At 43.4% G+C, this 27,426-nt stretch overlaps 1 protein-coding gene and 1 pseudogene across 3 annotated transcripts in view; one reads left to right on the top strand and one right to left on the bottom strand.

Moving 5' to 3' along the window:
* Nucleotides 1–27,426, top strand: part of CFAP61 (cilia and flagella associated protein 61) — a 259,559-nt gene that overhangs the window by 7,846 nt on the left and 224,287 nt on the right. For all 3 annotated transcript variants that reach the window (XM_028500039.1, XM_028500036.1, XM_028500037.2), the window contains exons 3-7: nt 2,747–2,897; nt 6,067–6,143; nt 6,932–6,999; nt 7,380–7,506; nt 18,895–19,027. In XM_028500039.1, the coding sequence (XP_028355840.1) occupies nt 2,747–2,897; nt 6,067–6,143; nt 6,932–6,999; nt 7,380–7,506; nt 18,895–19,027 (556 nt within the window). The remainder of the gene's footprint in view (nt 1–2,746; nt 2,898–6,066; nt 6,144–6,931; nt 7,000–7,379; nt 7,507–18,894; nt 19,028–27,426) is intronic.
* Nucleotides 15,741–16,719, bottom strand: LOC102982380 (3-hydroxyisobutyrate dehydrogenase, mitochondrial-like; annotated as a pseudogene).

The following is a 27,426-nucleotide window of genomic DNA, read 5'->3' as shown; positions in this document are numbered from 1 at the left end:
AAAAGATAATTAAGGAATACCCATATATTTGAAAAATTTTAAATGCAATAATAAATAATCATGGGTCAAAAAAGAAAAAGAAAAATTAGAATACATGAGTTGAATGAAAATAAAAATATATGTTAGATATATAATTATACGTATGTAAATGTAAATACATACAATATGTGAAATCAAGTTAACTCTGGTGTTGCAGCTGAAGCAGGTGTGGGCGTTGATGACATTGGAGGCTCCCATGCCTCCCCTATTCTCTGGGCCTCTGTGTTCCTACCCGCACTGTAGCCCCTGCCTCTGAAGTCAGCCTGGAGCTGTGACTCATCCAATAGAATGTGTTGGACATGCGCTGTGCCGGTCCCTGGTCCCTGAGCGCCCTACTCCTGCTGGGCCTTGGAGTGGCTGTAAGCGTTCCTGGAATCCATGTGTCTGATGTGTTTATGTATTTTCTGAATTGGCAGATACAACAAGCATAACTTACATCATGTGGGACGGGAGCAGTGAAAGTTTTTTTAATGTGAAAATGGGGCCCTTGTAACATAACGTTGAGACCTGCCTTAGAAGCCAGCCTATTTTCAGAAGTAAAAGTAAATTTACATTTTCATTAGTGTCCTGGAGCTCCCCAAACAGCTCCCTTGCTACCCAGCCCTTGTAGCCTTTCATTTTCACATTAGGTAACTAACTCCCATCCCCTCACCAGCCAGCCTCAAGCTTCCAGACCCATCTTACGGGCATTTCTAAAACTGGCGGTTTCTTTTCTCGTTTATTCAGTTTCCTTTTATTGACTGCTGGCTCAGTCATAGAGATACAGGAATGAGTAACAGTGGTCTCACCTAAAAACCCTGCTCAATTTTAGGGGAGGACATGAGCAGATTGGGCAGAGCTGGGTGAGTGGGGAAAGGGCCAAAAGGGTGGGCCACTTGGTGTGCAGATGGCACAGTGCAGTCGGGGGGGTGGAAACTCCACGGTTCAGAGCATGGGGAGGGAGACGTAAGGGGACTCTGAATCCTGTTTCACTCACGTTGCTTAATGAGGCAGAAAATGGGGACACTGTTTCACCCAGATTTCCACCAAGTACGGTTAAGTAAAACGAGTGTTGGCTGAACTTGGAAAACTGCTTAAACCAATTGAATAAATGAAGCACTGCTCTGATGAAAAGAACTCTGATTTCTATTGCTGGATAATATCTTCGAGCTTTAACATGTTTTCTGTGAAATACATACCTGTGCTCGTGCTTGTGTCTATATATTTTTAAGGACTCCTTTGGTTTGGATTTGGCTTATTACACAGAATAATTTTAAACCAGCTTTAAAGAAACACACCTTCTCCCTCTACCTTTTTCCTCCTCTCCCTCTTTTGCACCCACGATGATTTTTATCTGTCCTGTAGAGGACCTACTGGCTGAGAGGTAATAAGAAGTGAAATTGTACATACAAAAGGATATGCTGCCAGAGTTACTTTTTGCAGTCAGGCTCTCTGGAAATTGCAGTGCATTTTCCCATTGAAACAATGTTATTGGTGGCTGGCTGCCCACAAAAGCCTATTTAATCTATAATGTCTGTGCCATATAGTACCATGCTAATTGTACTACAGAACACAACCGCCACCCTAGGTTCCCATGGATAAATGCATTTCAAGTTTAAATTGGGATTCCAGGAACACATTTCCCTTGCTTCCCTGAGGGGATGGCAGCTGCCTGGTCCCAGCTCTTGCCCACTTCCTCCTCCACCACCTCTATCACTATCATTGCTGATGCTCTGTGGTCCTGTGCCCTGGGCCTTTTCTCATCTGGGTTAGAGTGAGGACTGTCAGCGTGAAGCCGTAGGTCGTGGCTCTGGGAGCCCGGAGCAGGGGAGCCCAGAGGACCAGGAACTGGAGGGAGCCCTGCGGGAGAGGAATGAGGGGTAGGGACTTCAGTGAATCAGACGGGAGGAGCTGGGGGGCTACCTCCTCCTGCTAATGAGCACCCTGTGTGGATCCCCTGTCCTCGGTACCAGAGGGCAGCCAGCTGCAGTGCCTGGGCCAGGGGCACCCCTGGTGGAGTCCCCAGTGGCTGAGGACTATGACTTCCTATGAGAGGGGAACGGTGGCTGGAGATGCTGAGATTGGTGTCCTGAGCACAGTGTTTCCCAAAGGTGCCCACAGCTCCGGTGGTACCCAAGTGATTTGACTCGAACCATGCAGAGCAATTTTTGTTTTAAGTGTCATCTCTTCATTTTTATAGTTACCTTCTGTTTATAGGAAGGTATAATGGTTTTCCATTTATGATAGCGATGTAAAATTTTTTTATTGAAATAGACTTATTTCAGCCAAAAGTGAACTGGCTTAAAGAAAATAATTAAGTACTGGAAGTGCGTGTGTGTGAGGGACACATACGTGGGCCAGTTGGCCATCCTAAATGTGCGTGTTTAGGGCAACACGGTGGAGCTGGCAACATGGAGAGGATGGGGAAGACTACAGTCAAGGGTTTCCCCAGCCTGTCTCCAAGGGAGGGGTATTGGTCACGTTATATCATAGATGTGACACCTTTCTAATGAAGTGTAATTTTCTGTAAAGATGCGGTTGGTAGCACCAGATGTCCTGAAAGATGCACGTCCAGAGTTGCTGCCACATCGCTCCCACCTCTTCCATAGGCTATCATATCTCGTGCAGCGGTTGCCGAGCTCCAGTAGCCAAAGGTGAGAGGAAACGACACCTCTTCATCTCCCTTCTGGTACCTTCCTCACGTGTGCAATTGGAATCGTTTCCACAGGGAGAAGGCAAACCTTGCCATCACCCTCCACAATGACCAGGAGGAGATCATGGCCCAGGCCACCTTCCTGGACTATCCCAACTGGAATGTCGCCCCACAGGAAGACTGGGTGTCCGTGTTCCGGGAGCTGGACAGTGAAATCCCATGCACAGTGAGTAACCATGCACGTTGCTTATGAGTACAGCTTGAATTTGGAAGGGAAGTCCTATGTTTGCATATAGGTCTTCTCAGTTTTTAGACTGAGCAGTTCAAAAGTCACAACAGAAAGTGTGTGACATCATGACAGACAGAAATGAACTTATCTGGTGGAGAGGGACGGGGAGTCTGAGAGCAGGAAGCCTCAGAGGAGGACTGGGGGTGGGGCACGGCAAGGAATTAGCGGAGCATGAGGACTGCGCTTCCCAAGCCTCCACGCTGTGCTCCCAAGCCTTTGACCTGCTGGGAGGGACCTGCCATTTACACATCTGCCCCTGAAATAATGACAACAGAGCCTCAGATTCAAGTCATGCTCTGTAATTTTCAAAGTTCCCTCATGGCCTCTGGCTTATTTGATGTCTCCCAGCTGCGGACACAGGACACCCTGTCGACCCACAGGTCATCGGGTCTCAGGGAGTTGGGCTTTGGTAGCCTGAGCTGTCCCTCGGCTGCCAGAGCCAGGCCAGCGTCCGGGCCCAGTTGCTGCAGAGAGCCAGAGGCTGCAACTGCGGGCAGCATGCTTGCCCTGTCAGTGGAGTTCAAGAGCGCGCCCCGGAGCCCTGGGGAATGGCAATTGTGTGAACGAGTGGACTCGCGCGCGCACGCACACGCAAACATGCACAGCCCAGCACTTAGTTACCCAGCATCTGTTCAGCTAGAGGCTGCCTCCCCCTGGTCTCCTGCACTCGCAGTCACCACTGTCAGAAAAATTATCTCAAGCTTGGAAATAGGCCAAAAAGATTCTTTCCATTGTGCTTGTACTTTTGATTGATTTTCTATTGATTGAGCTATTTTACAGTTCCGCAGGAACAGTGATGAACTGGTAGATTTCTGTTCATTTGAGATGTAAATAACTTCAGTGTGGTGGAAGAGATAACCTCAAAGGTTACAGTTTCTGGCCCAGTGGGACCTGAACTCTTTTGTATCTAGCTGGGTAATCTTCTAACATTTCCTCATTAAAACTGCCTGAAGCCAGCTTCTCAAGTGCAATGAATCATTTTTTTTTTTTTTTTTTTTTGGCGGTACGCGGGCCTCTCACTGTTGTGGCCTCTCGCGTTGCGGAGCACAGGCTCCGGACGCGCAGGCTCAGCGGCCATGGCTCACGGGCCTAGCCGCTCCGCGGCATGTGAGATGTTCGCGGACCGGGGCACGAACCCGTGTCCCCCGCCTCGGCAGGCGGACTCTCAACCACTGCGCCACCAGGGAAGCCCGCAATGAATCATTTTGTATCATCTCACTGGTCGCCTCTGGAATTGATGGGTTGAATCAATCTCTGATACCTGCATTTTGTATTTGCATTAGGGTCATGATTTTACCTTTTTGAGAATTATAAATTAACACCATTCTTCCTAAATTCTTTCCCCTTTTGTTCCTTTTCTTGTTCTTTTAAAATTGTTTCTTTTTAAACTACTTCCTTCAATAGTGTAGAGCTGGGCCGACCTGTAGGGTACATCAGCCATATGTAGCTATTTGGGCACTTGAAATGTGGCTAGTTTGAACTGAGAGGAGCTCTGAGTATAAAATATGCACTGGACATCAAGCACTCAGTAGGAAAAAAAAGAGTATAAAATACCTTGTTGAGAATTTTTATATTTACTACTTCTTAAAAGGATAATAATGTGAATTTATTAGTTAAATAAAATATATTAACATTAATTTCAACTGTTTATCTTTACTTCTTTCTAAAAATATATCTACTAGAAACTTGAAAATTACATATGTTCCCAGCATTTGTGGCTTGAATTATTTTCCTATTGGACAGCATGGATATAGAGGCTTACGGCTTAATGGATTACCTACCCCGGGGGTATCTGCAACTAAAATAATGATTTTTATCTTAAAGCTAAGGAATAAATATTGAACTGTAATATTTTTGATGGAAGAGAGAATTTGGGGGATAAATCAGCCAAGTAATAAACCATGCACAAGCAAGGCGAGTCCTGATCAGAATGTAAAGCAGATCCCATGGGGTTAGGTGAGTCCATGCATGGGAAGTGCTCACATTGCGACATTGAACTGTCACTGTCGCTGTTGTTATCTGGACTCTGGAGTTCGTGTTGCTTGCCTTTGGGGAGTTTTCAAGCTCATGAACTAAACTCATGATTCTTCTCTCACCATTTTATGCCCGATAAACACCTTCTGAGTGTTCCTAGGGCACGTGCCACCCAACAGGAGGGGAGACCAAGGCACACGGATGTGCAGGTGGTCACCCAAGGCCGTCTATGAAATTGCTCGGGAAACAAGAGACACAGAAGTGCTCCTGTTGTCCAGATCGAGGTGCAAGCACTGCCCTCACCTCACCGCTCAGCCCCCTCCCATTTGCATTGTCTCTAGAATTTGAGGATTTGTCCATAAACACAGGGGTACTGAGTTGAACAGAGGGATGTGGGGATGTGTAGAGCAACTCCTCATGACCAGCCACTTAGAAAGTCTTCAGTACAACTGAGTCACGTTGCTGTACGGAAGAAATTAATACAGTGTCGTAAATCAACTGTACTTCGATAAAATTTTTTTTAAAAAGTTACGGGGCAGCGTTCTTTAAAACCCCTAAAGACGTGACCCAAAAGCCATATTAGAATCTTGCTACTTTGTTTTCCTTTCCCAGGCTTTCTGGGTCCCAAGCGTAGTATTTGCTTCTGACTCTGGGAATGTTGAACAAAACAAGCCGTTGGGTTCCTAGTGGGGCATCTGCCTTCCATCCTCCAAATTCATGAGAGGCGCTTTCCCTGGTGTCACTTGAATAGAGCAGCAGCTGCTGACTCCAGAGCCCCGGGGGAGGGGGATTGTCTTTCACTTGGGCTGAGGCGCCCTGGGGACAAGACCACTGAGTTCAGAATCGACTTCACTCCCCCGCAGGCGCCCCCCTGCCCATGGCCACAGTGAGGCAGGAGGAAGGGCCCAACACACTGGACTCATTTACGACCCCCCTTTCCTTGAATAATTCCGAGCTAGGAGGACAGAAAGTGGCTCGAACCCTGCCTGGGTGTCTCCTTATTTTAGACATAAAATATCTTCCATCGACACCAGGCAGCTCTGTGCCATGGCTGCCCCCAGACCCTCCCCTATCTCCCACCCCTCCCCTTGCTCTGACTTAGCCTCTAATCGTGTCCTCTTTTCTTCTGCAGCCTCTGAACACGTTGTTCATGCACCTCTTTGTGGCCGTGGACGAGTATTCTGTCGGCTGCTGCAAAGAGATTATTCGGTGAGTGGCCACGGCGTGGCAGACAGTGACACGGGGCACTGGCAGGCAGCAGCATCATAGACGAGACACGTTCATGTCTTTATCATGTCTTTAACTATGTGGATAGTCAAAAAAATATTTCTAAAGGAAATTCTTTCAGGTGTTCAATTTGCTTGTACTTTCTGGCTCTAGTCAAGCATTTACTCTGAACGTGATGTTTCTGAAAGAATACAATCCTTCCTTTGAATGGACGCCTTTAACTACCACTGTTGGAGGCAAACAGGTCATGCGGTCATTTGAAAAAAATGGATTTGGGGGGAGGAGGGGAAGAGAAGAGGTCACAGGCTTGGATGTTTCTAAAAATAGTTTTCGTCAATCTCATCCTTAGACATGTTATTAACAGGACCACCTGCAGAAACCTGATCCGCGGGGCTTCCGCCACAGCGGGTCTCTGACAGGCTGCACAGACATTTGGGGGTGGTGGCCTCAGCTCTCAAGTCACTTTGCAGTGTCACACCAGACCATCCAGATGCCAGGGCAAAGGTTAATCTCAGCAGAAACCTGGTGTGCCGTGTGGACATAGTGCCTTGGTTCTCGCTGCCTCCATGGAACAGATAGAAGAGGGGGCATCCAGGGAAAAGCAGAGAAGAAAAAGGAATTGCCTCGAAGACGTTCTTGCCTTTGCAGGCAGGGAGCAGGGTGCCCGGGTGGATCTATGAATGCCTCATTTTTGTAGTGAAGGCGTTCTTCTCGCCAGATGCTGGCTAATAGGATTGTTGACACCCCGTCCCCTCCCTTTCCCTCGCCAGGACCGTGTTCAAGGCGGTGCCAGACCTGCACTTCATATTCCTCATCGTGCCGTCCTACATGAGCCTCGGTAAGTCCTCCTCCACCGCCTCCTGGCCCCAGTCGCTAACATAGGAAATTTGTGCTTAAAATGGGGCTTTGGGTTCCCTGGTGGCGCAGTGGTTGCGCGTCCACCTGCCGATGCAGGAGACAAGGGTTCATGCCCCGGTCCGGGAAGATCCCACACGCTGCGGAGCGGCTGGGCCCGTGAGCCATGGCCGCTGAGCCCGCGTGTCCGGAGACCGTGCTCCGCAACGGGAGAGGCCACAACAGTGAGAGGCCCACGTACCACAAAAAAACAAAAACAAAACCAAAAAAACCGCACGTTAGAATGGAAACTACATTTGTCCTGAAGTCCTAAAGTTATTCCTTGGTAAATCGAGGCCTCACTTCTTTGTCTCTGGGATTTAGGCTCGACTCTCATAACTGTGTTCAACCAAGTGGGGAACATTCCAAGCCTGACGTATGATGAGGACTTTGCCGTGCACATATGTCACAGGCACAGCCACTACCCTCAGCTACACATCCGCAAAGCCAGGTAAGTGTGGAGCCGTGCCTTTTGTTACCTAAGCTTTACCCTGACGGTTACCTTACAAAGAGTTTAAAAATTGCCACTTCTTACAGTAAGTGATTATAGCTTGAATGAAATTGCTTTATAATACCCAGAAGCATTACTTGATTTGGAGATGTTTACAATTCCCCTTGATGACATAACTTGCAGGACTGAATATCTGATGAGACCCATTTGGTGCCGTGTGGTCAGCAAAGCTGTGCATTTACTACTTAAGGGTTTCTGAAGACACACAATCCTTGGCTCCACACTGAGTGAAATAACTTTCAAATAAAACAAACATAGAAATGAATCTGCCTATTTAGTTTTCCCAGTAAAGCCCACCTATTTTCCAGCATTCAGTGAATGAGTGTTCTGTTGACCCCAAAGAGGAGTTTTCCAAGCTGAAAGTCTTTACCATCCACGGCCCACATGACATGCCTTGAAGGTCAGCAATCTCAAGGCCATAGCTGTGGCAGGTTCTGTTTTCCAAGGAAGGCCATCTTCTATCCTGCATGCTCTCCTATAATGTGGCCTGGCCACTCTTCTTATCAAGAGGTGGGGTACGTGTCCGCTCTTTTTGAGTCTGGGTGTTTTATGGCTGCAGTGGCCCACACAGCATGACGGAAGGGATGCTCTGTGACGTGGGAGGTTGGGAGGCTTCTGCCTGGTTCTCTTGGGATGCTCGCTGTGGAGGAGATGAGGGGGAGAAGTCTGACTGCCCTGAGACCACCGTGCCGGAGAGGCCACAAGTCAGTGCTGGGCCCGCAGCCCCAAGGGGCTACCGCTGACAGCATTCACTGTGTGGACGTGCAGCCCAGGAGAACCCCCAGTGTCTGCAGCCCCGCTGACATCTGACTGCAGCCACATGAGAGACCCCAAGCACACACTGCCCAGCTGAGTCCTCCCAGGTTTCTAATGCACAAAGCTGTAAGCAAAACAGAACGGCTGTTTTGAAATAAGAGGGCCTATAAAAGCATTTCACAAGGGTGGTTGGTTCCTTTATCAGTGAAGAGTAAGCTGTATCTTTTGGGGGTAACCATTGCCATATTTGTTTTTGTTTGTTTGTTTTTATTTTGGGCTGCACCACGTGGCATGCGGGGATCTTAGTTCCCCGACCAGGGATTGAACCTGTGCCCCTTGCAGTGGAAGCATGGAGTCCTAACCACTGGACTGCCAGGGACTTCCCACCATTGCCATATTTGATGAGTGCTGGATTTCTTTAGAAAGTATCGAAACTAAATTTTTAAAAAGCAAGAGCCTAATGTTTACCAAGCATGTAGTATTATGGCATAATTGTTAAGAATTTGCAATAATGACATCAGGTAGACCTTGATCCTCATCTTGGTTTTACTGCTCACCAGATGGGTTAACTTAAAGAAGGAACTGGGCCTCCACAGGCCTTAGTTTCCACTCTGTCCACGGGTGTGAGCATATTGTCTGCTGTATGGGACTGTGGTAGATGGGATGAGCTGATAAAAATCAAGTACTTAGCACACTGCCAGTCACATGTAGGTGCCCAAGGAAATTAAATATTATTATTAATATTATTAGAGTTATGTGGGGAAGAGAGACCCATCTGTTTTAAACTGTGATGCTGTGTAGCTTGAAGGAGGGAAGGACAGAGAGGGATGAAGACAGCTTCAGCACCCCAGGCCCCCCGAAAGCTAAATGTCCATCTACATGTAAACGTTCACAAACTGTGGTACCTCTGTACAATGGATACTACTCAGCAATGAAATGGAATAAACTACGTATACACACAATAGCATGGATCAATCTCAGAAAGCTTATGCTGAGTGAAAGAAGGCAGACATAGAAACAAAGACCATATACTGTTGATTTCAGTTGTATGATGTACAAAACAGGAGAGGTCAGATCAGTGGTCGCCTCTGGCAGAGGCAAGAGTGATGGTGGGAGGGATATGGTGGGGAGACAGTGCTCTGTGCATTGATTGGGGTGCACGCAGCTGTCCAAGGTCATCGAGCTGCGCTCTTAATATCTGTGCACTGTACACTGTATTATTATACCTCAGTGGGAAAAATGTAAAAGAAAAGAGGCTTCCTAGAGAAGGTAGCCTCTGAATCTGGTCAGGAAGGATGAGTCAGAGCTCAGCCAGATGGACAGAATGGGCAAAGGCACGGAGGCAGGAAAGCACCCAGAATGTCTGCTACCGGGCAGGTGGGCAGATGTGAGGAAGGGCAGAACTGTGATGAGCAGGCTTTAACTTGCAGCCAGCGGGGAGCGCTGAAGGAAGGCATGGATGGTATGGACTGTATGTTAAAAAGAACTGATTTTCATGTGGCCAGTGGCTTGCAGGGGAGGAGCACAGAACAGTCTGGCCAAGAATGATGCCGGCTGGAATTCAGGCAGTGATGAATCAGAGAGGTCCAGGTTGGGGAATGGATTGAGGCAGGTGCATAGATGCAAAGAAATGTTTGAGAGGGAATGTGCAGTTTGATTGCCAATTGGTTGGAGAAGTTGAAGGGGGAGAATGAGTTAATGGTGACTCGGGGTTTCAGCTTCAGGGGGGAATGGTGGATTCATGAACTGAAAGTGGAAATAATAGCACTAGATGGACAGGAGACAGTTGGAAATACAGGGCTTCTCATGAATGAGATCATGAGAATAAAGGAGATGGTCTAGTTGAGGGGGAGATTTTAAAGTGAAAAGCAGAGGCTTAGAGCACAATTTTGAAAGATGAAAGTGAGCCGTTAATGATTGTAAAGAAAAATTGGAAGAGGAGTATTGTAGAAGTCAAAGACTCTTAAAGTGGCAAATCAGGTAATTCTTAGGGAAATCATAATTTGAATACAAGAAAGAGACCGTTGGGGCTTCCCCGGTGGTGCAGTGGTTGAGAGTCCGCCTGCCGATGCAGGGGACGCGGGTTCGTGCCCCGGTCCAGGGGGATCCCACATGCCACGGGGCGGCTGGGCCCGTGAGCCATGGACGCTGGGCCTGTGCGTCCGGAGCCTGTGCTCTGCAGAGGGAGAGGCCACAACAGTGAGATGCCCGCGTACCGCAAAAAAAAAATAAAGAGACCACTGGATTTGGTAATTTAAAAGACACAGATGAGATGAATAAAATTGATGAACTACTAGCCAAACTGACCAAGAAAAAAAAAAAGAGAAGATATATCACCGATATTAGTATTGAAAGAGGTGGTATCATTACAGATCCTATAGACATTGAAAGGATAAGGGAAGACTGCAACAACTCTATAAATTCAACAACATGTGTTCAAACACAAACTACCAAAACTCATTTTAGAAATAAGAATAGGACTTCCCTGGTGGTGCAGTGGTTAAGAATCCGCCTGCCAATGCAGGGGACACGGGTTCAAGCCCTGGTCTGGGAAGATCCCACGTGCATGGAGCAACTAAGCCCATGCACCACAACTACTGAGCCTGCGCTCTAAAGCCTGTGAGCCACAACTACTGAGCCCTGTGCGCCTAGAGCCCGTGCTCTGCAACAAGAGAAGCCACCGCGGTGAGAAGCCCACGCACCATGATGAAGAGTAGCCCCCGCTCGCCACAAGTAGAGAAAGCCGCAACGAAGACCCAATGCAGCCAAAAATAAATAATTAATTAATTAAATAAATTTATTTTTAAAAAAGAATAACTTGAGTAATTCTATACCTATTAAAGAAAAGGCCAGTGAACTTTGGGTGAGAGGGAGAGTGGCTGCCTACCCTGACGCTGGCCCCTCCCCCAGCCCCCGCCCATCCTGACTTGCTTCTTCTCTTTTCTTTCCTCTTGTTGTTGTGGCTCTGAACTCTGCCCCTTCCAGGATCTGGGCCTCAGATTTCTCCCAGGCTCATCCCTTTGGCTCCTCTGTGCCAGTCTTGGCCACTCAGTCCAGTGCTCTACCTCTGGCCACTTGGCAGTTTTTTAAATTATGTTTTGAGAAATTTCTGAAAATTAATTTCTTAGGATCTTGTAAGTAGTCTCACAACTGCTGTAATTTTGTCTTCATTTCATTTAAAAATCTCTCATTTTTTTCTGCCATTTGCTAATTAATTTGGGACATGGGCTCATTTAATAAAATGAATTATATTTTCAAATCAGAAAAAATTTTAAGGAAAAAATTACTCATTGTTTCAGTCTTCTATGTGAGTATGTAACCATACATGCAAATTCGAGTATATGTGTGTATTCTCTCTCTCTCTCTCTCTCTATATATATATATATATGCACATATATGTCTATAGTCATGATAATATGTTCTGTTAATTGTATTTTCCACTTAAGGTAGCAGCTCATCCACCTTCCAGATCAATTTTGTTCTTTTTCATGGCTGTGTGGTATTTCATCGTGTGGTTCTACTATAATTCATTTAAGTATTTCTTATTTATGGAAATTTGTCCTCTTTTTTTTCTATAACAAGAAATGCTGTGGTAAACAGCCTTGTACATATATTTTTGAGCATTCATGCTATTTTTGTCTGTAGTATAGATACCTACAAGTGGAACTTCTGGGTAAGGTTGCATTAAACACTAAAATTTTAAAATAGATACTACCAAATTATTCAACCAAAATAATCATGTCAGTTTATATCCTAACCAATAGAGTCTCGTTTTCTTGCACCCTCATTTATGCTGGATGTTTCAGTTATTAAAACTGTCTCCAATACAACAGTAATTTGTTGTTTTAATTTGCATTTATCCAAATATTTGTGGGTTTCAGTGCGATTTTACAGGTTCCTTTTTAAGTGTAGAAAATAGTTGCATTTAAAATAATTTCCAGTTTAGAAATTATCCAGATGGATGATTAAACATGTGCATGCAAAGCAGACAGTTCTTTGGGGGAGGGTAGAGGGGAATGGTTACAGTTGAGGTAGGCACATTTCCAGGTCTTTTTTTGTTTGTTTTTTTCACTTACTAGGTCACCAGTTTATTATAAAAGGATATAACTCAAGAACAGTCAGATGCAAGAGATGCACAGGGCAAGGTGTGGAGAAGGGGCTCAGAACCTCCATGCCCCCTCTAGGCTCACCACTCTCCCCAAACTTCCACATGTTCACCAACCTGGAAGCTCCGAATTTTCTTAAAGTGTAGGCAGTATAGAAACTTTGGGTCATGGGAATTGTCATTTTCTTGAGGCATTTTAAAGCTTATATACTTTTGACATAGATATTCAGCAAGACATGATTGTAATAGAAAATTATGTATAAATCTAATACTGAACCTGACATATGCAGAGGCAGCCTATCTCAAAATCCCCTATTTCTGGGGTAGGGGCATGAGTGGAATAGGTGAGGGAGATTGAGAGGTAAAAACTTCCAGTTACAAAATAAATGAGTCACAGGGGGAAAAAAAATCACCTATTTCTTTCACTTTTTAAAAAGTAAGTGGCATCTTTGCTAACTTACTCACTGATCCCCACTTGTCATTTCAAGGATATAGGGTGCTGGAGAAGTCAGGTGTAGAGTGTGCCTCGCCCAGTGCTGGCTCCTAGAAGCACATAGTAACTGGTGGTTATGAGCTGGTCTCTCAGTTCCCTCCTTCCCACCCCCTCCTTCCTTTCTTCCTTCTACCCTTGAAAACTTGAGTGTTATGAGTGCTAACCTTCGTGTGGACAGGCTGTCCTGGCCTGAACTAAACCTCACAATTCCTTTCCCTGAGGTCATGCTTATTCAGACTCTGAGGGTGAAATGTCCTGCTGGTCCAGAAAATCTGCAAGAAGCAATTCACGAGAGGATCATAGTGCTGGTGGCAAAGAGATGACAGAGGGTACTTTGTAATGAGGAAGGGATGTTTATAAAAAGAGAACTTTTTAGTATATAGTAGTGAAATACAGAGGTAACTGACATTATGAGAGTTGATGCTTTTGCTTGCAGAAGGGGAAGTGTAACACATTTTAAGAGGCCCTCTGTCCACAGCGTTCATATTAGAGTTTTGATACTTACAGGTGTAGGACTAAAGGTATCTGGAAAGTGTACTTATATGGATGATCTCCCTCCTTAAGGATACAGGAAAAAAGGACACTTCAGAGTCTGATGGGCGTGGCCATGCATCCGCTTAGGCTGCCTCATTTCTCTTGTTTCCCCCGCATTTATTTCTCAACATCTGTTTCATCAGTTGTTACTTGCACTGATAATTAATGGTGAAGAACACAGTTCTTAAGACACTAAACCAGTGAAGAGTTTGGGGATGTAATTATCCTTCTGCCATTTACCTAGCAACGCACTCAGAGCCAGCGAATTGACGCTGTAATCCCCAGTCCCGTTTCTTTGATTTACCCATGTGGAAAATTGTGCTGTAATGTGCCCCTCTACTTAGACACAAATTACTGAAGTTCCTGTTCTGTATTTTGCATAATATATAAAATAAAGCATAGCTGCTTCTAGACACACCTTTATAATCTGTAATGGGCTTGATTAATCATTGGTGGTGGATTTGAGATGTTCTCAGATTTAGAAGCTATTGGAATGGCCTTTCTGGGGGGAAACCTACCTTTTTCAAGTCCTCACACAGGGATAGGAGAGGACTCACTAAGGAAAGGATTGTGTGCTATCAGTCAGTGTTGTAAAGTAATTTAAAGTTTCCTTTATATAGTACTGCTTTTTTGCTAATAACAAAAATTAAGTTAGGTCAACATTTAGGACTTTAGGTAAATTTAGGACTTTAAAATGTAAGATGTGGTGTTTTTTAAATGCTAACTTCTCACCTTTTAAAGCAGTTATTTTTATTAAGTGTTTGATAGTCTCACGATTATTAGGAATCCACTTAAGCTTGACTTCTGAGCAATTTCATGTAAATGAACATTCTGATGGTTAAGTGATAAATATCCTAAAGCATTCTAAAGAAGTTGTAGGGCATTTAGGAATTTCACTACTAGTCTTCTTGAGTCCTGATAAGTAACCCAGCAAATGGAATTTGGTTCACAATCCAACTGGAACTATGGTGTGCCAACGCAGACTTTTGGATCAGATCCCAGTGGTGTAAGTGCAGGGGCCTCTAATTGGCCCTGAATGTGCTTTGAAGCACTTCATTCCGAAGTCCTCCATAACTTGTAAAATCATGACATTTTCCAATGAGCAGAAGCTTAATGGTTCCAAAATCCATGTTAAAGTTTTGAATGGAATATATGGTTTAGAAATGATGGATTTGATTCTCCTAAAGAAGACCACTAGAGGTCATAAGAGATCTTGGAAAGAAAAAGGTGCTTTGTTTTACACATCTGAATAAAAAGAAAAATCTAGCTGCTTAGCTGGCGCCCACTGTAGGTTCTCCAACCCCAAGCTGAAACTGTTCATGGTAAGGGTTGTTTTAAGCCAAATACATTGCATTTTTTAGCACTACCACTAAATTGGATTCTCTGAATTTTTCTTTATTCATTGATTTCTTTTTTTTATCAACATAGAAATTTATTTGAATTCAAAATAATATGGTTATATTTAGGATAATATAATAATTATGTAAAGCACATATCATCGTTGGCTCTGAAACAGTTCTAAAGATGTCATTCTTTTGAAGTCAAAAATTATGTAGTAAGAATGTACAAGGAAGCAAAAATATAAAAAATAAGTTTATTGAGTATTGGGAGTTGTTACAAGAGGGGCACACCAAGGTAATGTAACAGAGTCCAAATTACATAGCATGCAGCAAGGAGTTCTTTTGCCTTATCAACTCCTGGAAAATGAACCGGTAACCTCAGAATGCAAGAATACCACCACTGGGTTAACAGGACAAACTTTCTGAGGGTCACGGAGTAATTCACTATACTTCCCCTTTCTCTAACTCCTTTCCTCAAACCGATTTCTTTTCTTTCCACCAGGATAGGTTTTATCCTGTGGAAAAAAAATTTGGTTTTATTTGTAAAGTGGATTAAATAATATCCTGATTGGGGTAGGCAGCGTTTTAGCTGAGGATGCTCAGGAATCAAACTTTTGAAAAAGGTCAATCAGCTAGCTAGCAGAGACCATCAGTGGCTTGCAGAAAAAAACAAATTCAGATAATATGTCCTTGCTAAATAGATAAAAAGAATAAGCAGTTAAAAATGGGTGAAAGGGCTTCCCTGGTGGCGCAGTGGTTGCGCGTCCGCCTGCCGATGCAGGGGAACCGGGTTCGCGCCCCGGTGAAAAATCCCAGGGTTTACTGTGACCTAGACAATCAAAAGCAGACAGGTGACCTTTGATTAAGCCCATTTACTTGTGGAGTGAGCTATAAGGGGCTCCAAGATAGAGTGTGGTTTCCAACAGCGTCCACAACCAAAGGGCAAACTCAGAACGTCTCCTCCTCTCGTAGAAACTGGAACACGGATGAGAAGTCTTTTTTGGAGTAGCCCTTCACACATATCATTCTGTAGATCTGATGGGCCTGAGTGCCCAGAAGGATTGAGCTCTTCGTGCTGGTAGCAGCGTCTTGGGTTACTCCCAGATCCTTAGCCATGAGTGTTGTTCCAAATCCACCCTGATGGTTATCAGCCGAGGGAACTCCATCCCTCACCCCAGGTACAGGATTCTAAGTGTCACTTGACCAACATCGTCCTGAGCTCATATTTAGGATTTTAGCCAAGAGTTTTGGGTCAAGCCCTAACCTGATTCCCAGATTCATAGCTTCAGCAGTTCCGGTCATACTAATAGCTAACAGCAAGTTGTTGCAGATCTTTGCAGCCTGCCCACTCCCAGCAGCTCCACAACACGCCACATTGGAGCCCACGCATCCCAGCAGCTGTTGGGCAGCGGCAGCAAATTCTTCTGCGACTCCTCCCACCATAAACGTGAGGTTCGCAGACCGAGCAGCCCCCACACCGCCAGAAACAGGGGCATCCATGAAAACTGCTCCCATTTTCTCAACTTCTTTGGCCAATTCTTTCAAAACCATAGGATCGATAGTGCTGGAATCTATTAACAGTGAGCCTTTCTTCACTTTCTTTAGAATTCCATTTGCTCCAGAATAAGCTTCTATCGCATCGATGCTGGTGGGCAACATTGTGATAATTCTGTCAGCTTTTTCAGCTACATCTGCTGGGGAAGACACCACCTGTTCACGTGCATCTAGAAACTCTTTGCATGCGTCAGGGAACACATCATAAATAATGAGTGGATAGCCATGTTTCATGAGATTTTTTGCCATTGGATTCCCCATGTTGCCTACTCCAGTGAATCCAACTGGAGTCTTAGAAGCCACTGACCTCTAGGACACACTGCTGCGAGGCTGGCCACTGCTGGTAGCTGCTGGCGGCTCCACGGAGCCATAAGGAGGCTGCCATGCTGCTCCTGCCCCGCCTCCCCGTGGTGACTTCCGCGGTTCCCAGCTCACCCACTGACTGCTAGGGTGTGCAGTGCAGCGGGTGGATCGGCTGCAGCTATTCATTGATTTCTTAAAGAATATGCACACATATATACACACTCTCTCAGGCTTAAATAAATACAATATTTATGGCATTTAAATATCAGAATCACTTTTCCAATGGTACATTTTTAAGTCTAGCTAATGAAATGTGGATCCTCTCTGGTTGTGGAAGATGCCATCAGACAGGAGAGAGGAGGCCATGCCAGTATTCTGAACGCAAAGATGGGCTGCGGCCGTCCTCATGGCCCCTAAGCAGGAACTTTCCATCTGTGAGTTCGCAGTGGTTTCTTTGCTGGCAAGGAAACAATGCACACCTCCCGCATCCAGGGAAGCCACCTGTAGGTTCTCCTCTAGGCTTGTGATGCTACAGAAGAGTGGTCCGGATGCTGAGAGGTCCACCTGCCACCACGGGGCAGTGCCAGCCGGCCGGGCAAGTGCCCTGGGGTCCGGCATTGCGCTGCTCCTTGAAAGCCCCGTTCACTGATGTAGTGGAAGTGGTGAATGAGTTTGTCCTCCCTTCTCCCCGCCTCTGAGGAAGCCAGCAACAGCCACCAGGGCCCTGTCATCCTTCACCTTGCCTTCTCCTGGGTTTACAGGACACCCAGGCCCCAAGTGAGGTGTCCTGAGAGACTGTTGATTTTCTTCAGCTTTGGATCCCACCCCATTTTCACTAGCATGTTTTTCAGAGATCAGTGGACATTGAAGGGCCTGGATGATCAAACCCGTTTCGATGGGATGGACATTTTGTTTCCTCCAAACAAGTTAAAATAGTCTATAACCGATTACATTAACACGCACGTGGTCGCCTTCTCCAAGCACGTGCTGGCTGGAAGCTCCAAAGGAAGGTTGATTCTTATTCAGCTGTGTCAGCCTCATTGTACTTTGTGTTGATCAACCCTAACCTTCATAATCATCACCACCTAAACTCTGGGGGTCACGGAAGTGCTGGGCATGTGGCCCTGCTGTGCCCAGCGGCTCCAACGGGAAGCTGTGGCTCTCCTCCTATCCGAGTGGCAGGCAGTGCTCAAATTTAAACATTTTACTGAATGAATTGTTTTCAGTAGCCAGGGTGTCTGTTTCCACAGGGCTGGACTTTGTCATATGCCATTTGAGACTCTGTGAGGCTGATGTCATACTTTATCATTAGCACCAGGGCTGATGCAAGATCATAAATCATCGATTACCCCAAAGAATGCGTTTCTTAGAACAAGTTCCTCTTTATCCATTTTAGGGAAGGGCTGAAGGGAGAGACTCTTCAGAGCTCCATGATTTGGATGTTTTCTTCTTATTCCCAGAAGAATAAGTGTTGAGGTGTGATTATGGATCACTTTGTTCACGGGCTGCCGAGGGCTCATGATTAGGCTTACGGCCCCGGGTCTCTCTGAACCTTTATTCCTGATTTTTATACCACAAAGTAGTATTTTTGTGTCCATCATAGAGATAAAAAGCCCATGGTACACAGTGATAGCTGTCTTGATCCACTTAAGAAGATTAGGATATTGAATTACTTTCACATAATTTAAAATAATTATCTCCGTTAATAAATACTGATGTGGACTTTATTTTTTGGCAGGATATTTGAAAGTGGATTCGTTGGCTCTTCTCTCCTAGAATCTTCTTGTTTAGTTTTGTCTTAACCAATATCGTCCAGGACTCTTTTTACAGAGAAAAGCCATCTCCATTAGCAGCACCCTTTTGTGGGTGGTTTTGCGGGGAAGTGAGGGGTTTCTGGAATGCACTGGGGCCTTCTCAACCCTTCCAGCCGAGGTCCTGGGCTCTCAGGTGGAGGCAGCTTATGGGGGTTTTGGGGCATATCAGATGGTGGGGGGACTGTGAAGTCTCTTCACTCAGGTCTCACTCAAGTGTCACTCCCTGACCCGGTCACTCTCCATCCCAAAGCAACTTACCACTCTTTGAAATGTTCCAGGTGATTTGTTTGTTACATTTTTGTTGTCTGTTTCCCCCATTAGAATGTAAGTTCATTTCGTGGGCATGTTGCTCTACCCCTGGCATTTAGAACAGGGTCGCAGGAGCAAGCAGAGGAACCAGCACTGAATTTAAGCCTTTCCGGTAAACAGGGTGGAAGATCACGACGACCTCGTGCCAATATTCCTGCACCATGACACCATCCTGAAGGAGACTTATGGCAAATACTTCCTGGCTGAACTCATAGAAGCCCAAGATGAAGAGAATCATGCCATCGTGTGTGAGGTGCGTGATAAACCACCTGGGGGCCCGCTGAGGGAGAGGGATGAGAGAAGTGAGCAGCACTGGTCCTGGTTTGCTGAGCATCCCGGGAGCTGCCTCCCTTCCTCCTTCTAGATGGTGTGCCTGGCCCTCCTCCCAGCTGTGCCATCACCCACCTCCCCAGGGTTCCCGCTTTAGGTTTTCAGGTTTTACGAGGTCCTTCCAGATGCCCAGTCTTAACAGACTCCAGCTCGAACTAGATGCAGCTGACTCCAAGTTTCTGGAAAACAACTCAGGCAAACATCTTATCGTTTGGGCTATGTGCCCCTTGGAGGATGTGCAAGTCTTTGGTAGCAACAGTTAAAGCGAGCTTGATCATGACGGTGGGCTCCAGGTGTGATGAATTTAACTGATGATTACCCTTGGTTTCAGTAGATGAATTCTATCTCAGAAAAAATTTCTGAGGCACTGAGACCAATGAAAGCAATCTTTTGGGGGTAGAGCACATCAGTATATTTAAAAAGCTCCCCACATAATTCCAGTGTGCAGCCCAGGTGGTAAAACATTTATCTACATGATGGAAAACACATCAGGTGAAGAACAGGATTAATTTAGATATACATGGGCATTAGTTTCTTAAGGTGACAACTGGCCCTGAAAATTAGATTCTGATATACTAGTCCATGATAGCTGTTTCTTCTACATTTCAGCTACATTTTAATTCTTTCATATTTAGGTTTTTGCATGGTCTTTTAAGGCCTTGCTTTCAAATATTGTCATTTGACCTTTAGCTCCAGGCTGGTGACAGAGGAAGGGTCAGGAAATATCTGGGCCCAGCAGCACCATTTTGAAAAACCATGTCTTACACGATGAGACAAAAACTACTGATAATTAAAATGATTCATACAGACCCAAATAAGGGCTTTTAATGATCCAACTGTACCTATTCAGTTTTGTCAGGTCTTTGTTTTTTGGAGAAGGCCTTTATTTATTTATTTTTCCAGCTTTATTGAGATATAATTGACATATAACATTGTATAAGATTAAGGTGTACAATGCGTTAGTTTGACACTTATATATTGCAAAATGATCACCACCATAGCATTAGCTAACATCTCCATCATGTCACATAATTACCATTTTCTTTTGTGGTGAAAACATTTAAGGTCTACTATCTTAACAACTTCCAGGTATATCATGGAGTATTATTAGCTATAATCAACACGCTGTACATTAGATCCCCAGAACGTATTCATCTTATAACTGGAAATTTGTATCCTTTGATCAACACCTCCCCTTTGCCCTGCACCTAACCCCTCATAGCCACCATTCAACTCTCTGTTTCTTTGAGTTCAACTTTTTTAGATTCCACATAAAAGCAGTATCATGCAGTATTTGTTTTTCTCTGTCTGACTTATTTCCCTTAATATAATATCCTCAGGGTCCATCCTTGTTGTCACAAATGGCAGGATTTCCTTCTTTCTCATGGCTGAATAAATATCCATTACATATATGCGCACATATATATGTATACACACATACATACATACCACATCTTCTTTATCCGTTCATCTGTTGATGGCCACTTAGGTTGTTTCCATATCTTGCCTATTGTGTATAATACTGCAATAAACATGGGAGTGCAGAGATCTTTTCAATACCCTGTTTTCATTTCCTTTGGATATATACCCGGAAGTGGAATTGCTGAATCATATGGTAGTTCTATTTTCAATTTTTTGAGGAACCTCCGTGTTGTTTTCCATAGTGTCTGCACTAATTTACATCCCTATCAACAGTGCACAAGAGTTCCCTGCATCCTTGCTAACACTTGTTACCTCTTGTCTTTGGTGGGTTTTTTTTTTTTTTTTTTGGCCACACTGTGTACCACTTGGGATCTTAGTTCCCCAACCAGGGATAGAACCTGCGCCCCCTGCATTGGGAGCTCAGAGTCTTAACCACTGAACCACCAGGGAAGTCCCATTTCTTGTCTTTTGATGATAGCCATTCTAACAGGTGTGAGGTGATAATCTTATTGTGATTTTGATTTGCATTTCCCTGATGATTAGTGATATTGAGCATCTTTTCATGTACCTGTTGGCCCTTTGGATGTCTTCTTAGAAAAATGTCTATTTAGTTCCTCTGCCCATTTTTAAATTGGGTTGTGTGGTTTTTTGCTATTGAGTTGTATGGGTTCTTTGTATATTTTGGATATTAACCTCTTATCAGATATATGATTTGCAAATATTTTCTCCCATTCTGTAGGTTGCCTTTTCATTTTGTTGTGTCTTTTGCTGTGTAGAAGTTTTTTTGTTTGATATAGCCTCACTAATTATTGCTTTTGTTGCTTGTGCTTTTGGTGTTATATCAAAAAAATTGTTGCCAAGACTAATGTCAAGAAGCTTTCCCCTATGTTTTCTTCTAGGACTTTTATAGTTTCAGGTCTTATGTTTAAGTCTTTAATCCATTTCCAGTTCATTTTTGTCAGTGGCATAAGATAAGGGTACAATTTCATTCTTCACCGTATGATTATCTCGTTTTCCCAGCACCATTTATTGAAGAGACTACCCTTTCTCCACTGAGTCTTCTTGGCTCCCTTGTCAAATTTTAGTTGACTGTAAACGTGGGAGTTTATTTCTGGACTCTCTATTCTGTTACATTGGTCTATGTGTCTATTATGCCAGTAGCGTACTGTTTGGATTTTTTTTTAAAATTTATCTATTTTTGGCTGCGTTGGGTCTTCATTGCTGCGTGCGGGCTTTTTCTTGTTGCGGTGAGCGGGGGCTACTCTTCATTGCAGTGTGCAGACTTCTCATTGTGGTGGCTTCTCTTGTTGTGGAGCATGGGCTCTAGGCACATGGGCTTCAGTAATTGTGGCACGCAGGCTCAGAAGTTGTGGCTTGTGGGCTCTAGAACACAGGCTCAGTAGTTGTGGCTCATGGGCTTAGTTGCTCCGCGGCATGTGGGATCTTCCCAGACCAGGAATCAAACCCGTGTCCCCTGCATTGGCAGGTGGATTCTCAACCACTGAGTCACCAGGGAAGACCCATGTACTGTTTTGATTACCATAGCTTTGTAATATTGCTTGAAATCAGAAGTGTGATGCCTCTGGCTTTGTTTTTCTTTCTCAATGTTGCTTTGGCTTTTGGGGGCCTTTTGTTGTTCCATACAAATTTTATGATTTTTTTTTTCTGTTTCCATGAAAATGCCTTTGGAATTTTGTTAGGGGTTAATTGAATCTATGGATGGCTTTGGGCAGTATGGACATTTTGACAGCATATAATTCTCCTGGTCCATGAACACAGGGTATTTTTCTATTTCTGTCTTCTTCATTTTCTTTCATCAAAGTCTTGTAGTTTTCAGTGTACAGATCTTTCATCTCCTTAGTTAAATTTATTCCTAGGTATTTTATTGTTTTTGGTGCTATTGTGAATGGCACTGTTTTTGGTATTTCTTTTTCAGAAATTGTATTTCTAGTGTATAGAAATGCAACTGATTTCTGTGTGTTGATTTTGCGTCCTACAACCTTACTGAATTTGTTGATTAGTTTTAACAGTTTGGGTAGAGTCTCTAGGATTTTCTGTATGTAAGATCATATCATCTACAAACAAAGACAATTTTGCTTGTTCTTTTCCGATTTGGATGCAGTTTATTTCTTTTCCTTGCCTGATTTCTCTGGCTAGGATTTGATACAACTCAATACTTTGGTGAAGAGGAATGGTGAGAGTGAGCACCCTCGTCTTGTTCCTGATTGGAGGAAAACCTTTCAGTCTTGCACCATTGAGTATGATGATAGCTGTGGGCTTGTTATTAGTGGCCTTTGTTATGTTGAAGTATGTTTCTTCTATACCCAATTTGTTGAGCATTTTAATCATGAAAGGATGTTATATTTTGTTAAATGCTTTTTCTACATCTATTGAGATGATCATATGATTTTAATCTTTCACTCTGTTAATGTGGTGTATCACATTTATTGATTTGCATGTATCGAACCTCCTTGCATCCCAGGGATAAGTACTGCTTGATCATGGTGTATGATCCTTTTAATGTGCTGTTGAATTCAGTTTGCTAATTTCAATATTTTGTTGAGAATTTTTGCATCTGTATTTATCAGGGATATTTATCTGTAGTTTTCTTTTCTTGTAATGTTCTTGTTTGGCTTTGATATCAGGGTAATGCTTGCCTTATAAAATGAGATAGGAGTGTTCCCTCCTCCTTAATTTTCTGGAGGAGCTCAAGAAGGATTGGCATTAATTCTTCCTTAAATGTTCGCTAGAATTCACCAGTGAAACCCTCTGATCCTGGGCTTTTCTTTATTGGGAGGTTTTTGATTACTGATTCAATCTCCTTACTTGTTATTGGTTTGTTCATATTTTCTATTTCTTCATAATTCAGTCTAGGTAGCTTGTCTGTTTCTAGGAATTTATATGTTTCTTCTAGGTTATCCAATTTGTTGGTATATAATTTTTCTTACTAATCTTTTACCCTTTGTATTTATGGAATCAGTTGTAACGTCTACTCTTTCCTTTCTGATTTTATTTCAGTCTTCTCTCTTTTTCTTAGTTAGTCTAGCTAACAGGTTGTCAATTTTGTTTACCTTTTAAAAACACAGCTCTTAGTTTTGCTGATCTTTTTTTATTATTTTTCTGGTCTCTATTTCATTTATTTCTGCTCTGATCTTTGTTATTTTCTTCCTTCTGCTAACTTTGGGCTTAATTTGTTCTTCTTTTTCTAGATCTTTGAGGCATACAGTTAGGTTGTTTATTGAGATCTTTCTTTTTTCTCAATGTAGGCATTTACCACTATAAACTTACCTCTTAGAACTGCTTTTGCAGCATCCCAAAATTGGCTTATTGTATTTCCATTTTTGCTTGTTTCAAGATATTTTTTGATTTCCCTTTTGGTTTCTTCTTTGACCTCTTGGTCTTTCAGGAGTGTATTTTAAAATTTCCACATACTGTGAATTTTTCAGCTTTCCTCCTGTTATTGATTTCTAGTTTAATACCATTGTAGTTGGGAAAAATACTTGGTATGATTTATATCTTCTTAAATTTGCTAAGCCTCATTTTGTGATCTATCATATGATGTATCATGGAAAATGTTCCATGTGTTCTTGAGAAGAATTTGTACTCTGCTGCTCTTGAATGGGATGTTCTGTACACGTCTGTTAGGTTGATTTTATCTAGAGTATGAATCAAGTCTAACATTTTCTTGTTCATTTTCTCTCTGGATGGTCTATCCATTGTTGCAAGTAAGGTATTGAAGTCCCCTGCTATTATTGTACTCTTGTCTATTTCTCCCTTTATATCTGTTAGTATTTGCTTAATATATTTAGGTGCTCCAATGTTGACTGTGTATATATTTATGATTGTTATATCTTCTTGATGAATTGACCCCTTTATCATTATGTAATAACCTTCTTTGTCTCTTGTTAGTGTTTTTGGCGTAGTCTCTTTTGTCTGGTATAAGCATAGCTACCCCTGTTCTCTTTTTGTTTCCACTTGCTTGGAATATTTTTTCCATCTCTTCACTTCGAACCTATATGTGTCCTTAAAGCTGAAGTGAGTCTCTTGTAGGCAGTGTATTGTTGGGTCTTGCTTTTTATCCATCTAGCCACTCTGTATATTTTGATTGGAGAATAAAATTCATTTACATTTAGAGTAATTATAGGTAAGGACTTACTAATGCTATCTTATTGTGTTCTGGCTGTTTTGTAGTACCCTTGTTCCTTTATTCCTTTCTTGTTGCCTTCCTTTATGAATTGATGATTTTCGGTAACGAGATGCTTTGATTCCTTTTTCTTTATCTTTTGTGAATCTACTGTAGATGTTTGCGGTGTGGTTACCATTGAGGCTTACATAAAACATCTTACAGATATAACAGTCTATTTTACACTAAAGACTTAATTTCAATTGCACACAAAAATTTTACCCTTTTACTTCCGCTGTTATGTTTTTTAATGTCACAATTTATCTCTTTTTATATTACATATTCATTACTAAATTATTGTAGCTATAGTTATTAAAATACTAAAATTCTTGTCCTTTAATACCTACATTAGAGTTACATGGTTAATGCTTCACCATATTAAAGTTTTAAGATATCCTGAACTTGACTATATACTTAGCTTTACTATTGTGTTGTATATTTTTATATATTTTCATGTTATTAATTAGCATCCTTTCATTTCATCTTGAAGAACTCCTTTAAGCATTTCTTGTAGGGCAGGTCTAGTCGTGATGAATTTCCTCAGCTTTTGTCTGTCTCGGAAAGTCTTTCTCCTTAATTTCTGAAGGACAGCTTTGCTGAGTAAAGTATTCTTGGTTAGCAGTTTTTTTCTCTCAGCGCTTTGAATATATCATCCTGCTAACTCCTGGCCTGTAAGGTTTCTGCTGAGAAATCTGCTGACAGTGTTATGGGGGGTTACCTTGTAAGTCCCAAGATTTTTTTTCTCCCACTGCTTTTAAGATTCTCCTCTTGTCTTTGATTTTTGAGTTTTATTGTAATGTGTCTTTGAGAGGATCTCTTTAAGTTGATTTTATTTGGTGACCAATGAGCTTCATGAACTTGGATATCTATATCTCTCCCCAGATTTGGGATATTCTTGGCTATTATCTCTTTAAATAAACTCCCTGCCCCCTTCTCCCTCTCTTCTCATTTTGGAACTCTGGTGATTCACAAATTGGTCCTTTGGATGGTATCCTATAAATCATAGGATACCATCCTATGACCCTTTTCATTCTTTTTACTATGTTCTCCTCTGACTTGATACTTTTAAAGTTCCCGTATTCAGTCTCATTGATTCTTTCTTCTGATTGATCAAGTCTGCTGTTGATGCTCTCTGTTGCATTTTCATGTCATTTGTTGATTCTTCAGCTCCAGAATTTCTGGTTGGTTCTTTTTATGGTTTCGCTCTCTTTGTTCAACTTCTCATTTTGTTTGTGTGTTGTTTTCCTGATTTTGTTGAATTGTCTTTGTTTTCTTGTAGCTCACTGAGTCTCCTTAACACAGCTATTTTGAATTCTTTATTTGGTAAATTGGAGATTTACCATTTACTCTTGTCTTTGGGTTCAGTTACCAGAAGATTATTGTGACCCTTTGGTGGTGTCATACTTCCTTGATTTTTCATGGTCGTTGAGTTTTGCATTGCTGTCTTCACATTTGAATAGCAGTCACCTCCTCTGGTCTTTGGAGGAGAAATGACTTCTCTCAGCTCTGCTAGAGATTCTGAGGCTTCCTCAGACCTTCTATGGGTTTGCCTGCTCCATGCTTCTCGCTCTCTCTTGTGGCAGAATTCTTAAGCTTCTATGTCTTCTCTGGACCCTGTAAAGCACCAGGTCGAGTGCTTCTGTATTCCCAAAGGTGGCACTACAGCTCAAATTTGTGGTATCTTCCTGGCCCACAGATTGGGCCGACTTTCTCCATATGCTCCTTAGCCATCTGCCAAAGTCTGCTCATGGCACCATTAGGAGTATACACGGGGAGCTGCCACAAGGTGGGCTGGTGTGTGTGTAAGGCATGTGGAGCACTGGGGGTGCTCGTGGGCAGGCTGGCAGGATCTATGGGTGAAATATTCCCAGTAGCTCGTGGGTGGGCTTCTTAATAGAATCCATGATGCCTGTTAATGTCCTCTGGGGGTCCTACCTGCTGCCATCCCAGACTCCTTCCACCCCCCAGTCGTGAGCTCCCAATTTAGTACTCTGGATCTGGCAAGAGAAATGAGCCCCTCTGGCAGCATCCTGCATAGCTAGGGAAGCCAGGTGCTCACTTACACAGTCTCCCCCTTACCTGCCATGGGATAAATTAGGGGGATAAATCTTGGCCCTAAGCTGTGCTGCCTTGGAGGATGGGTGTTGTGGGGAAAGGCAGACTGTTTGTCTTACCCACTCCAGGGCATCCAACCAAACTGGTATTTTTTTTGCTCCAATGGAGCTGAAACTTCTCCTCGGGAAACCTGAACTTCATCAAAGGCTCTCTCATCCATGAGTGATCGTCTAAGTCCCTGTTCTCAGGGGCTCCTGGACTGAGGCTGAGAGAGGCTAGAGCCAGTTCAGCGGCCTCTGCAGGGTCCACAGCTGCGACCGAGGTCTGTCTGCCTATTTCCTGATGCAAAGGTGGGCAAGACTCCTCCCAGGCCCCTTGGTGGATGGTGCTGGATCCCACGGCTCCTTCAAAGGCACTTTTGTTCATGGATGGATGCTGAGTATTTGCTGTTGAGCAGGGGACAAAAATAAGGGATGTCTTATACCACCATGATGCTGACCTCACTCTGGAGAAGGCTTTTAATTCTTTGGTTTCAAGGTGCAAGTCTGAACCCAAATCTCTTGAGTTAGTTCTTGTGAAGAGCAGCTGCAGTGACCTCTTCCCTCTGTTCCTTCCCTCTCTTGTCATGTGTTACAAACTTTCAGTGTGTGTAAATGTCAGAG

Source organism: Physeter macrocephalus, chromosome 14, assembly GCF_002837175.3.
Source record: "Physeter macrocephalus isolate SW-GA chromosome 14, ASM283717v5, whole genome shotgun sequence".
Lineage (NCBI taxonomy): Eukaryota > Metazoa > Chordata > Mammalia > Artiodactyla > Physeteridae > Physeter > Physeter macrocephalus.
Note: the sequence above shows the minus strand (reverse complement) of the source record. Positions and strands in the feature narration are given on the sequence as shown.